The sequence below is a fragment of the Lolium perenne genome, chromosome 2, assembly GCF_019359855.2.
Source record: "Lolium perenne isolate Kyuss_39 chromosome 2, Kyuss_2.0, whole genome shotgun sequence".
Lineage (NCBI taxonomy): Eukaryota > Viridiplantae > Streptophyta > Magnoliopsida > Poales > Poaceae > Lolium > Lolium perenne.
Window position 1 is genome coordinate 329,016,327 of NC_067245.2, and position 12,940 is coordinate 329,029,266.

Sequence of the window (12,940 nt, forward strand, 5' to 3'; positions counted from 1 at the left end):
TCCTTTATAGGATTTGATAATTAATCCTCACTTAAAGTGATGTGTAATAGTTCTTGTTCCTTTTGATCCAACCTATTGATCAAGTTATGTCTACCCAAAACAAAGGTTTAGCAAAGGTCACATTGAGGTTTATAGCGCTTGACTTGTTGAGCTACTTCAATTCCATCAAGTCAAGTGAAACTTCAGTTATTGTGACAAGTTTTATTTAAAATCGCAAAAAAAAAAACCCGAATTTTCTATGCATGAACAATGCACACATCTCTATTCTTTCTTTTTGTAGCCTCTATACCTGGGATATTACAGGCCACATTCTCGAGGACCTTGTGGAAGGACGACATCTCGACCGAATTTAAGACAACGTTGGTGACCTTGGGGAGGGTCACCGAAGTTCATGGGGACAACCAACATCTGAAGGACCATGGAGAGGGTCGTCAGGAGCCCAGCTCGGCCAACTACCACTGCCACGTGATGCTCCTCTCACGAGGCACTCAACGCCGGCCTGTCTCCACAACTCCGACGCCCCGCCAAGCTCATCCCACACCGCCTCCTACCTGCGGTGATGCCCCACCTTAAAAACATGTAAGCAAAGCCTCCACTTTGAACAAAAATGCAACTCAACACACTGGCTAGAAGAGCCGAGTGAACAAATTTTCTCCTTTTAATCTCCCATGCTGACGTTCGGGTCCCACATGTCAGTGTGTGCCACTCTTTCCAGCCAATAGAGATATTGACTATGACATGTGGGCCATTGTAAGTAGCAATTTATAATTTTATATTTTGCTTAGATAAACATGTTCAAGGTTTGATTTAAACCGGGATTGATAAGTTCAGGGTACGAATGACATGGATTTAGAGTTCAAGGTTCCATCTACGAGTTCAGGGTTCAAAATAAACTTTTTCCTTATTCATATGGTAGATTTCCGTCGTTGTCTTCCTCGCTTCGCCTGCATTCACTTAGTTACTTGATGTCAATCGGTCCCATAGGGTCAACGCTCACTGAATGTAGTGATTGATCGACATGCCTTGGGTAGCAGTTGATCTTCGGGTCGAGCCCCTAGGGATCCAAGGTTTCGACCAAGCATTTATGTTCTCTCCATCGCCAACACGCCAAATCATTCCCTCTTCCAACCTCCAGTTGGGCCAGGCCCATCAGCGGGGCTACCATGTTTTGGAATTTTTTTTGGGTGGTTTTCAGCTTGGTTTGTCGGTTTTATGCTATTTTTTCATTTTCTTTCGGTTTTGCTAGTTTTCATTTTTGCCCGTCGGTTTTTGAACATTTTAAAATTTTGAACATTTTTGAATTTTGGACTTTTTAGATTTGTGTTTTTTAGCTTTTTCAATTTTTTAACATTTTTTTAATGTTTTTCAGGTTTATCATTTTTCGAATTTAAACATTTTTTGTAAAAAAAAAAAATCTGAAGAGAGAGGCCAGCCCAAAAGGATGGCGACACGGGCGGAGCATCCCTTCCCTCCCTCGTCGAGACACATTGTGCCGATCGTATCCTCTGTACCTCGTTCGCGAGGATCTGGGGGCAGTGTACCATGGAAAGACGCGGTCTCACGGATGAAGAGTGACAAACCTGTTCGTTGCCATGAACCAAGGCCAACCTTTATTTATCCAAAAAAAAATGAACATCATATATCCCTCTGCCAATCTGCTAATCTAGGAGAGGAATCGAAGTTATATGGGAAACCAACAATCATAGCCAACTGTGATCAGCACCAGCCCAACTCAACTTAACACAGCGATGTTTGAGTGGCTAATAAAATGTGCTGGTGGGAAGATGCAAAATCAGGATACACAAGATCATCCAAATTGCTGTAAAGAAAACGGGCAAGCAACCAAAGAGACATGTCGAGTCACAATACCTTGTGTCCTCCTGAAGAAACGACAGAGCAATTGATGCATTGATACCGCCAAAGATTCTCTGTATACCAGCCAACAATTCAAACAAAACAAAAAAAACACGTTCTTCTTCAGACAAGGGAGCAGCTTCTGATCAATCAATCCGAACCAGCAGTTTGGGCCAACAGAAGAAGAATGCACAAGGTATGCTATGCCTACCCCTAATCCTACTGAATCAGTCTATGTCTAACTCTCTACCACCTCAGCAACGCTCTCATTCATAGGCAGCAGTCAAACTCAACTTCAGCACAGCAGAATCTGTTGACTTGAACTCTAACCAGCAGGGCTTTCCCTCTGGGAATCCTGTCGACTTGAACTCTCAGCAGGAGGAGCGCATGGGTAGATGATGTCGTAGTGATTACCCGTGTACAGCAAGGTCACTCTCACAGCTCCAGGACCAGTGTAGATATTATCTTCAGCAGACCCTCCTCCATAGAGTCGCTCCAGTCTGAGGGGTACCTCAAGCGCTGTGGCCAAGGCCATCATCATAACATGGTCCGTAAACTCACGAGGTAAGGTGACGTTCTGGAAGCACCACTGTTCGTAGAGCAATGGGTCAGGTAAAATGAGCGACCGTGTATCAAAGAGTGGATACATTGGAAATTCAGCAGGAGGTAATGTAAGGGAAGAGATGCGGATACTGACATCTTTCAGACTGTAATCTTCTCCGAGCCCAGGAATAAGATTTCCATACTGGCTGCTGTGCGAGCATATCTGGACAGCTACTACTAATCTGAGGAAAACAAAAACTAACCAACAAGATCTGTCAGAAACATAAATTATGATGAACTGGAGGAAAGATAAGTTCAAGGGTGTTTTTCTCACTGTCGTTTGTTGTATTGTAGGTGCTGAAAAACTTGAGAAGTTTCGCTTTACGATAGCTACAAAAGGAAGATATTATGCGAGTGAGATGGAACGCACTAGGCCATGATACTATGATGAAATTGCAGAAAACCAAGCGAATCAAAAACCTGTTATGTGATGCTGTGTTGCCTTGTCCCTTCCATTCCATTACTTTATTTATCAGCTCCTTAAATGCCTGAAAGAATCAGCAACTCAGTAATTCACATCTGATAATCATTGCATATCATAGGCTACAACAATAAGTTATAGAATATTGATCGATTGCAAGATATGAAAGAACACGAACAATACGTCTGAAAAGCTTCGGTCGTTATGCACATACTGCGGCAAGGTAGTTATGGAAGAAAATATTTGATAACAGAACAGTGAGGTGGCTACACCATAAGAAGCAGCATGTGTGCATCAATTGTGTTCAGACGAAACAAGCATACAACTCTATTCTGCCCCTTTACATTGTCTCATTGTTCCTTTGCAAGTAGATTTCTCTTAAGGTTTCATTGCTGTTAGAATTCGGTTGTTAACTTTACAGTAAACTTCGAATTTGAGTTTATGCCAACAGTGTGTAAAACTGTGATGGCATGCCACTACTGTTAAGCAGTTGTGCATCTCCTGCAAATGGCAAAACAAAGATAGTGAGATGCCAGATCCAACCTGAAGTTACTGTAACCTGAAGAGAATAATCCCTTACAAGCCTTGTTTATCTCAGAGAAAATAAACATGGAGAAGGTGAGAACTTACTTCCTGGCTCCTGCAAAACTCAGAGTCCCATCCAAGATTTGTATGTTCCGTAGACAGTCTTTCAATGGTATCAAGGAGACGGTGTTCCTCATCTGTGTCCTCCCTATCAAGAACTTGCTCCTGTTGGACATTCACATAATGAGATAGAGCTATATAACTAAAGATACATCATGTGCTAAGGAAAAGAAAAGGAGGACAATTACAAGGTAGGAAAATACGAAGCTCCGGTAGAAACACTCTCCATCTCCAAGCACTGGTCTAATTCTGGAATAGGCATCAAGATCCACACAAATAGGCATATCTTCGGTAGCGCGATAACGATTACCAACTTCAGTGATAGGAAGTGTCTGCAACGAACACACACAAATACGGGAATTCAAATTATTCTGAGTAGAACATGGAAAAAAAACATATTTCAAATTTGATGGAAATTTTGTTTTTCATTCCAATTTTCAGGTTTCCGTTTGCTCTAAAAATGTATGAAACCACTAACATGTATAATTCTATCAATGATGCTGACTGGATGTTGTGCAATAAGAAAAGAAGAAAATATCCATTAACGTCTGATGTACTAAACGACACTACAAAGACAGTTCAGGTTCTATCAGACTGTCACAATCAAGAGTTAACATACAATATAGTCTTCCATAAAAGAGAAAATCATCCATAAAGCAGTTGATTGTATATGGTATCCTGTGATCTAGGATTTTGATCTTGATATTTCATGCACTTCTGTTTTGAACATTATAAAAGGCAAAATGGAGCCAAACCTGGTGACCCACATGTTCCAGATATATTAGCCTTGCTTCTCTATCTACAATCTATTTGACAAGAAAATGGGTTAATATCCAGATATCCTGCCAGACTTGCAGTTTTACAGAATTAAACTGAGGATCAAACATTTCATAATAAGAAACAAGGGAATGAGAAATGAATGCAATTAATAAAGAGCAATTGAATAGCAAGCCCACAAAACCGTGCGTCCAAAATTTTGTTGCTTTTGCCAAGTTTTTACATGAAAGTATGTTTGTGTAATAGCTAGTTCCAGGTACCAATCAACCAAATAGTGAACTTCTGCAAGAAAAAACTGCAGACTAAGTGGTCAGCGATTTTGTATGTAACTGCCCAATGGTTACAGAAATTATGTCCAGTTATGCAATCTCGAACAAATGTCTAGACTAAGTTTCCGGTAACAACATTTGTTCAGAAAGAAAGCTCATATTACGAAAATTTTGCAGTAATTGGGACATGACCTCATCATTTCCCCATATTTTTCAGACTTCAAGAAATTATAACAAGAAAGCCGTTTGTTTCAAATACCATACCAGACTGCGATAAGACCAACAAGCAACAGTGGTCTTGGCAAGATCAAAAGACCAAAACTATACCTAACATTTGTCCAAGATTCCTCCTCTACTCTAGGATGCCACATCATCATTCTATAGCCAAGATTTCTTCCCTTGATTACAATAACTAGTCCCAGAATTGAACATGAAGAAGCAGATATCAAGAACATCACAATCCTGATTCCACATTCCTACAGAAAAACAGGTTGGTACAAGAATGTTCGGGACACTCTTGGCCCAAAGATTCCGCTTCTGTTACTCTAAATCATCCCCAAGATTTCAACGGTTCATATCCAAGAGTTAACATACAACAATATAGTATTAGTCCATAAAAGAGAACATCATCTCTAAAACAGTTGACTGTACATAGTATGCTGCAATCTATGATTTCGATCCTGATATTTCATACACTTCTGTTTTGAACATTATAAAAGGCAAGATGAAGCCAAACCTGGCGACCCACACGTTCCGAATATATTTGCCTTCCTTCTCTATCTACAATCTATTCGACGAGAAAATGGGTTAAAATCTAGATATCCTGCCAGACATAAACAACTTTACAGAATTACACTGAGGATTAAACATTTCAGAATAAGAAACAAGGGAGCAAGAAATTAATGGAATTAATAAAGAACAATGTAATAGCAAGACCACAAAGCTGTGCATCCAATTTTTTTTTGCTTTCGCCAAGTTTTTACATGAAATATGTTTGAGGCTTCTGAGCTAGTTCCAGGTACCCATCAACCAAATGGTAAACTTCTCCGGAAAAACTGCAGTGCAGGTGGTCAACGATTTTATATGTAAATGCCCAATGGTTTACAGAAATTATGTCCAGTTATGCCATCTCGAACAAATGTCTAGATTAAATACCCGATAACAACAGTTGTTTAGAAACAAAGCTCATTTTACCAAAATCTTGCAGTAACTAGAACATGAACTCATGATTTCCCCACATTGCCCAAGGAAGTCTGTGGTCTTGGCAAAATAAAAAAGACCAAATTACCTCTAACATTTGTCCAAGATTCCTCCTATACTCTAGGAAGCCACATCATCATTCCATAACCATAATTTCTTGCCTTGGTCACAATAACTGGTCATGGAGAAGCAGATACCAAGAACACCATAACCCTGACTCCATATTCCTACGCGAAAACAGGTTGGTACAAGAATGCTGGGTATACTCTCGGCCCAAAGATTCCGCGCGCTTGGGTTACTCTAAAGTCTAAACCATCCCAAGATTTCACCGGGTTCACATTTGGCACGCAAATGCACAGACGAGCCGGTAAATCACAAGCGAGCAAGCAAGCAAGAGGGGGCCAGATTCAGGAGGCCGTACCTTTTTCCTGCGGGTGAAGAGGTTCTTAAGCTTGCTCCAGAGCCCCTTCTTGGGGCGCGCCGATTTCACCTGCTCGGGAGGGAGAAACCAAGAAACGTTCAAGAACGCACTGCAAGAAGTCCAAGAAATCGCGAATCGGGACGAGATACGGGCCGAGCCATCACCTGTTCCTCGTCCGGTGTCTTCTTCGTCCACCTCTTCTTCTCGGCCCCGGCATCTCGTACCAACTGTGCGAAGACTTCGAACAGTTCCTTGGAGTCGAGGGACTCGGGGCTCGACGTCCCGGCCCCGGATGGCCCGGCGCGGTCGGGGGAGCTTGGACCGGGAGGAATGTCGCCGGGGCCCTTGGCCTTCAGGTTGGCCCCCACCGCGACGGAGCTCGATCCATGGGTGCCGCGGCCTCCGCCGCCGGCCTGCTCAGGGGCACTTTCTTGGGGACGGTCGACGGGGGCTGCAGGGAGAGGTGGCGGCGAGGAGGCATCGCCGCCGCCTTCGGCTGCCGCAGCGCTCGGGGCCCCATTGGCGGCGTTGGAGTGCTCGTGCCCATGGACCGGTTCTTGGAAGTGGTCGATTCCTGAACCGGATTCCATCGCGGCGGGAGAAACTTGGCGCAGACAGTACAGCGGAGAGGACTTGTGTGGCAATTCCGCTAATGTGAGGGTGTGGAGAAGAAACGTTTGATGATTATTTATAAGAGCACCTCGACCGACTACTGCCTACCGGATACTGCTCATGTACCGTCGGTACATAAAAATCAAAACCAAATACGTACTTCCTTGTACATCTAAGTTCACACAAATCTAACAAATCATTTTATGAACAGATAATACATAAATATACCAAATACCATCACTGCAAAAAAAATAGTAAAATACTTTGCGATTTTTTTTAACAAGATTGGCATACGAGTTCATACATAATAAATATAGCCAGTTCTGAACTAAATCTAGTTAGAAAAAGGCCATCGGGGTACTTCGCTCGAGCATCTGGAAGGCAGCGGTGTTAGCAACCTCACTTGCACCATAGTCAGTTAGTCACGATGGATCAGCACCGATGTAAGGGTATTTTACCCTTAACATTGTTTTGGTTAATGATGACACCGAAGCTAGTAGCGGACTAACGATGCCTACAAATGTTAGACATAGGTCTTAATCAATTTAGTCCGTACTTGTTGATGGAACATGGTTGGAGACCCCTCATTCGAGAACGAAGAAAAGTATCAGGATTTTTCTTTTTATTCCTCTCTTATTCATGTTTAAGTCAAATAGAAACACCGTACTATAACTAGGAGTGATCTCGATAAGCTTGATAGGGATGTTTACCAAAGCCAAATACATGGGGAAACTCGATTTGGATCCCGGGTCCAAATACTCTCGCTAGTTCGACCAATCATTTGCGTCCAGGTTGATGGCCCTTCTCGTATATCCTCCTGTATATGGGTCTGACTGCTTTATTGAACAGTACAAAGATGGCGAGTCTGCCGTTTGCGATGTGTGCCTGGGTCGCGGTACAAACGTCGCTTCAACATCTTGGACCAAACGGCTCTCTATACTGAACCGCATGTAGCTTTTTTTTTTTTGAGCCAGGAGAGACCCTGAAGGGTCCGGAAGCTTTCATTACTCAACGCGGACGGTATATTTTACAGATAGGCCCCCTAAGAAAAACAAGATGAAAAGCAGGCCTCAAATATTACAACCAGGACCCTGAAGAAAGTTGTGAAAACGCGATTGAGTCCTCAGTCGCCGCCGCCGGTCTGAGACCTCCACCATCAGGCACCATCGTCGCCGCCGGGGACGTTGCCACTTGGGGCGTCGACAGCGTTGGTTCCTGGAGCAGGGTCGGGGAAGATCCTCACACAGAGGATAGATAGCCGACGAAGAAGTCAGCTTGGAGTGGCTCAAAACGCCGAAGATAGCGCCGGTGAGCCATGGCCGACGCTGGTGAACTCCGAGAACAGCAGCTTCCAACGTGCGAAGCGCATGCTCATCGTCTCCCTGCCGAACTCCAACTCGAGGACCTTTGGATCCCTCTTCTCCCCCTTGTCTATCACCACGACCACAAGAGGGGATTGGAGGGATCCTCATATCCTTGCGATTTGGCATCCAGCTCCCGAGCTTTATTGAAGGGGGTGAACGGAGGACTCCACTCCTCGCCGTCTCCGACCATCGGAGCGCAGCAGCGAAGGAGAGCAGCTCCCTAATCCAGCCGAAGAAGCTCGTCGTCTCCAGCCAAAACCACTCCATCGGCATGACGCCAAACTGGCACCAAGGCCAACTACTACTACTAGACCTACTGTAATATACATAGCGGCCTCCTCTCCCTCTCCAACTCCGGCCGGCGAGGCCGCCGGAGAGGGGAGGGAGAGGAGTCGTGACCCTCTCAGCTACTCTCAAAGAGGAAGCACTGTTCACTGCTGAGAGCGGTGCGGGGGGGGAATAACCGCATGTAGCGAGGCCCGCCTTCCAACAGCACGATTCAAATCTCTCAAAAAAAACAGCACGATTCAAATGGGCTACCGACCGTTTGTGGCAGGCGGTCAAAATACACGTATGCACCCCAGATTAGCGATTCAACATATAGAAATCGGGCTGTCCACCGAGACGTAAATGTAGTTTAAGTTTGTGTCTTGGATGCGTCTGGGTGGATACTGTCGCGCCACGTAACCATTTGCTTCTCTCACGGGCCTGCGTGGCAGCGGACGCGAGGCCTGTTTCAAACGCATCGCTTCGTTGGTCTTTACTTCCGCGTCTGTGCCGCAACCATTGCCATCAATGACGTCCCTTCGCCTTTTCCACCCGCACTAGGCCTGACGGGCGGCGGCTGGCCTTATGCGCCACCATCAATGGCATCGTGTTTCGCGCACGACTAGCCTTTAAAAGGCGACCGACATCGTCTCTGCCATCGCCCACACCACCGCCACTTCCACAACCAAAACCACGTGTCGCCGCGTCACCATGGGGAAGAATAAAAACGACTTCGAGGCGTCTGGCAGCGGCGTGAAGAAGGAGGCGCGGTCGAACAGGGGGTCGTTCGCCGTCGACATGGCGCAGCTGATGCACAGAAATTGGATGCCCCGCGGAAACTGGCGGGACGTGCACATGTCGGCGACTGACGCCTTAGCCACCACCGAGTGCCTTCCCGTCGGTGCCCACGCGTGATCGGGAGCGGACCATGGAGATCCGACGCATGCGGTCGTACCTACCGCGGGCCTTTCTGTCTCAGCCCATATAACTGCCCTCCTACTCCGATAAACCCTAGATGCCGACAACTCCTATATCCTCTCCCCACTACCACGACACACAATCAAGAGGCCAACGGCACCGACATCGGCGAAGATAGGCCGCACAACCTTGCCCCTATGAGGCGGAGATGTTTCACCGAGCCTGTATGCTCGTGTCGTTGGAGCATGTCGAATGCTGGGTACGGCGGGATGGCGTACCCAGCGTCCTCCAACAACACGGGAGCGCAAGGCAGAGATCGCCAAGTTTGTCGGTGTCGATGCCGGCTGATTCAACCACGTCGGCCGTCGAAAGTGGTGGCACTGGCGTGTCGTTGATGCTACGCTCGCCACATGTGGCTACCGCCCGTGGAAATACGGCGAGCCTTCTCGCCGTCCGGTGTGCTTTCCCGCGGCACATTCGGGATCACCCGCTTTGGTTCCAGCTTCGGCGGTCGGCAACGATCGGTGCCCTACACGCAGCCGAGATTGGGCAGCATGATCGTCAGCAATGACGCGGCGATGTCTTCATCCTCAGCGTTGGCGCCCCTCTGCCCGAAGAAGGAGACACCGGTGAAGGAGGAGTCCCATTGAGCGTCGCGCGAAAGCATGTACCTCGGGCGCCGCATGGTATCCTCTCGCCGGTTATCCCACTAGCTAGAGAAGAAGAAGTGGGAGCTGGAGTTGCACACGGTGAACCGTGGTGCCAAATGATCCAGAGGAGGACTTGCCGGGGAAACATTTGTTGTTGCATTGGTCGATCTACGAGGACGTCATGACGACGACCGAATGGCAGACGGCGTGGTGATCAGCGATCGACATCAACAACGTTGTCGACCACGATGGGCCTGCTCCGGCACTGGCGCCGACGATAAAGCCGTATGATGACTCCTCTGATGACTCAAGTTCGGGTTGGACGACGACGGCCGCTATGGCGCCAACAACATCCTCAATTACAGCGCCTCCGACCGCCCCATTTGATTTAGATTTTTTTCACCTAGTAGTACGTATTTTGCAAACTTTGTACAAATTCGAGCGAAATCCGATATTTTTGGGCAATTTAAACTTTTTATGCAATTTTAAAAGTTTTTTTAGGCCGCCGATTAGGATTACCGATATGTAGAACCTCTTCTTAAATTCAGGAGCAAGTGTCGGCGTCTTCCGTAATTGCCGGCGTCTTCTGATGATCTCGCTAACACAATAGGCTCGCTAATTGTACTGGCAGTGCTTCTCACGCAAATCCTGCTCGCAAGCACCAAGTAGGAAGGTCACCCGTGGTCTAGGAAGCTGCCAACAAGTTGTACCGCGGTCCAGCTGATGTACATAACGGGTTCCTATGTGGAAGCACGCTTCCCTCCGTCCCGCGCCTGTTGCTGTACGCGACATATCAAAATGTATTCTCCCATTTCTAGCGTGCACAACTCCTTCCTTTCTGACTCAGTCATCAATCTCCACGCACAATATAATGGTCCAGATATCAAGTTCATTTGGACCCGGGAACCAAAACTCCACTCCCCAAATACATATCCTACCACCATATATCACCATCACATAAAGAGAGGGGATTTTAGCTTTTTTGGAGAATTTTTTTTAAAAGGAGTTTGAGGCTAATCGTTTTATAGGTGAAATGATGAGATGTCGCCTAAAGGAGAGTGAAAAGAAAATTTTAAAAAAATATTAATTTGACTTACAAGAATTTAGAATTAAACGAACGTTTATTTTACAAGCACACAACCTAAATACGTTAGGCTCAACTAAGTGCACCAATAACTAAGTTAAGCTAAGGCGAGAGAGCACAATATATATAACAAATTATAAGCAAGATATCACTACTTTAAACTTAATGGCTATCACAAAGAAATAAAGTTGGGTAAAGAGATAACTGAGACACATTGAGACCAAGACGTATTTCCGTATCCTCTTATATGAAGTAAGGTACACTACATTGGGGAGGTGAGGCCACAAAGATCCCCTAAACGCAAGGAATGTTCACCTTCTTCTCCAAGCCCGCATTTTCCTTATGGCTAGTTTTTTTTCCACTCCAGAGATGACAAGCTTCACAACCACTTTACAAACTCCACGAAGGAGAAACTCGTGCCTCTTCACAGTATTCTAAGAATATGTCACCGTGACACCAACCGCCAAGCTCTCTGAATGGATCGTAGCGAACAAGAGTGGGGTGAATGGACGCTACGTCAAGTTTTAAGATTTTTCAATTTTAGCGGTGCGGAAGGTAAAGATGATTGATTTAGTGGTGTCGGTGTTCCTACAATGATCCTAGATAAATGCAACAAGCAAAGGAACAAGCAATATAGTAAGAGTAAGGAGCGGGACAACTGGATGGCGCGGAGACGAGGCGAGGTTTGTTTCCCGCAGTTCCTCTCACAAAAGAGAGTACATCTGCGTTGAGGAGGTGCTAGCCTCACACAAGAGGCTAGGCGGCCACACCACGAAGGAAGGCCTCACCTTCTTCCTCGAGAGAGCTCCACAAAGGGGCTCCCTGATACGTCTCCGACGTATCGATAATTTCTTATGTTCCATACCACTTTATTGATGATACCTACATGTTTTATGCATACTTTATGTCATATTTATGCATTTTCCGGCACAAACCTATTAACGAGATGCCGAAGAGCCAGTTGCTGTTTTCTGCTGTTTTTGGTTTCAGAAATCCTAGTAAGGAAATATTCTCGAAATTGGATGAAATCAACGCCCAGGGGCCTATTTTGCCACGAAGCTTCCAGAAGTCCGAGGGAGAGACAAAGTGGGGCCACGGGGCGCCGCCACACTAGGGCGGCGCGGCCTACAGGGGGCCCGCGCGGCCCTAGCGTGTGGGACCCCCGTCAGCCCTCCGACTCCGCCCTTCCGCCTACTTAAGGTCTTCGTCGCGAAACCCCCAGTACCGAGAGCCACGATACGGAAAACCTTCCAGAGACGCCGCCGCCGCCAATCCCATCTCGGGGGATTCAGGAGATCGCCTCCGGCACCCTGCCGGAGAGGGGAATCATCTCCCGGGGGAATCTTCACCGCCATGGTCGCCTCCGGAGTGATGAGTGAGTAGTTCACCCCTGGACTATGGGTCCGTAGCAGTAGCTAGATGGTCGTCTTCTCCTAATTGTGCTTCATTGTTGGATCTTGTGAGCTGCCTAACATGATCAAGATCATCTATCTGTAATGCTACATGTTGTGTTTGTTGGGATCCGATGAATAGAGAATACTATGCTATGTTGATTATCAATCTATTATCTATGTGTTGTTTATGATCTTGCATGCTCTCCGTTATTAGTAGAGGCTCTTGCCAAGTTTTTACTCTTAACTCCAAGAGGGAGTATTTATGCTCGATAGTGGGTTCATGCCTCCATTAAATCTGGGACAGTGACAGAAAGTTCTAAGGTTGTGGATGTGTTGTTGCCACTAGGGATAAAACATCGATGCTATGTCTGAGGATGTAGTTGTTGATTACATTACGCACCATACTTAATGCAATTGTCTGTTGTTTGCAACTTAATACTGGAAGGGGTTCGGATGATAAC

At 46.1% G+C, this 12,940-nt stretch overlaps 2 protein-coding genes across 3 annotated transcripts; both read right to left on the reverse strand.

The window, feature by feature from the left end:
• Positions 1-1,853: 1,853 nt before the first annotated feature.
• LOC139836207 (uncharacterized) lies at positions 1,854-3,230 on the reverse strand. Of its 2 annotated transcripts, none has more exons than XM_071826847.1 (5): positions 3,093-3,230; positions 2,878-2,945; positions 2,732-2,787; positions 2,552-2,655; positions 1,854-2,443 (listed from the first exon to the last, which is right to left on the reverse strand). In XM_071826847.1, the coding sequence occupies exons 1-5, from the start codon at positions 3,171-3,173 to the stop codon at positions 2,180-2,182; spliced, it is 573 nt and encodes a 190-aa protein (XP_071682948.1). In that variant the 5' UTR covers positions 3,174-3,230; the 3' UTR covers positions 1,854-2,179. The 2 variants fall into 2 exon arrangements, with proteins under 2 accessions (XP_071682948.1, XP_071682949.1); XM_071826848.1 differs by having other exon boundaries at positions 3,062-3,200.
• An 8-nt stretch (positions 3,231-3,238) lies between these two features.
• LOC127337221 (uncharacterized) lies at positions 3,239-6,819 on the reverse strand. Its single transcript, XM_071826846.1, has 7 exons — positions 6,355-6,819; positions 6,191-6,259; positions 5,306-5,356; positions 4,279-4,329; positions 3,712-3,855; positions 3,509-3,628; positions 3,239-3,379 (listed from the first exon to the last, which is right to left on the reverse strand). The coding sequence occupies exons 1-7, from the start codon at positions 6,778-6,780 to the stop codon at positions 3,257-3,259; spliced, it is 984 nt and encodes a 327-aa protein (XP_071682947.1). The 5' UTR covers positions 6,781-6,819; the 3' UTR covers positions 3,239-3,256.
• Positions 6,820-12,940: the final 6,121 nt, after the last annotated feature.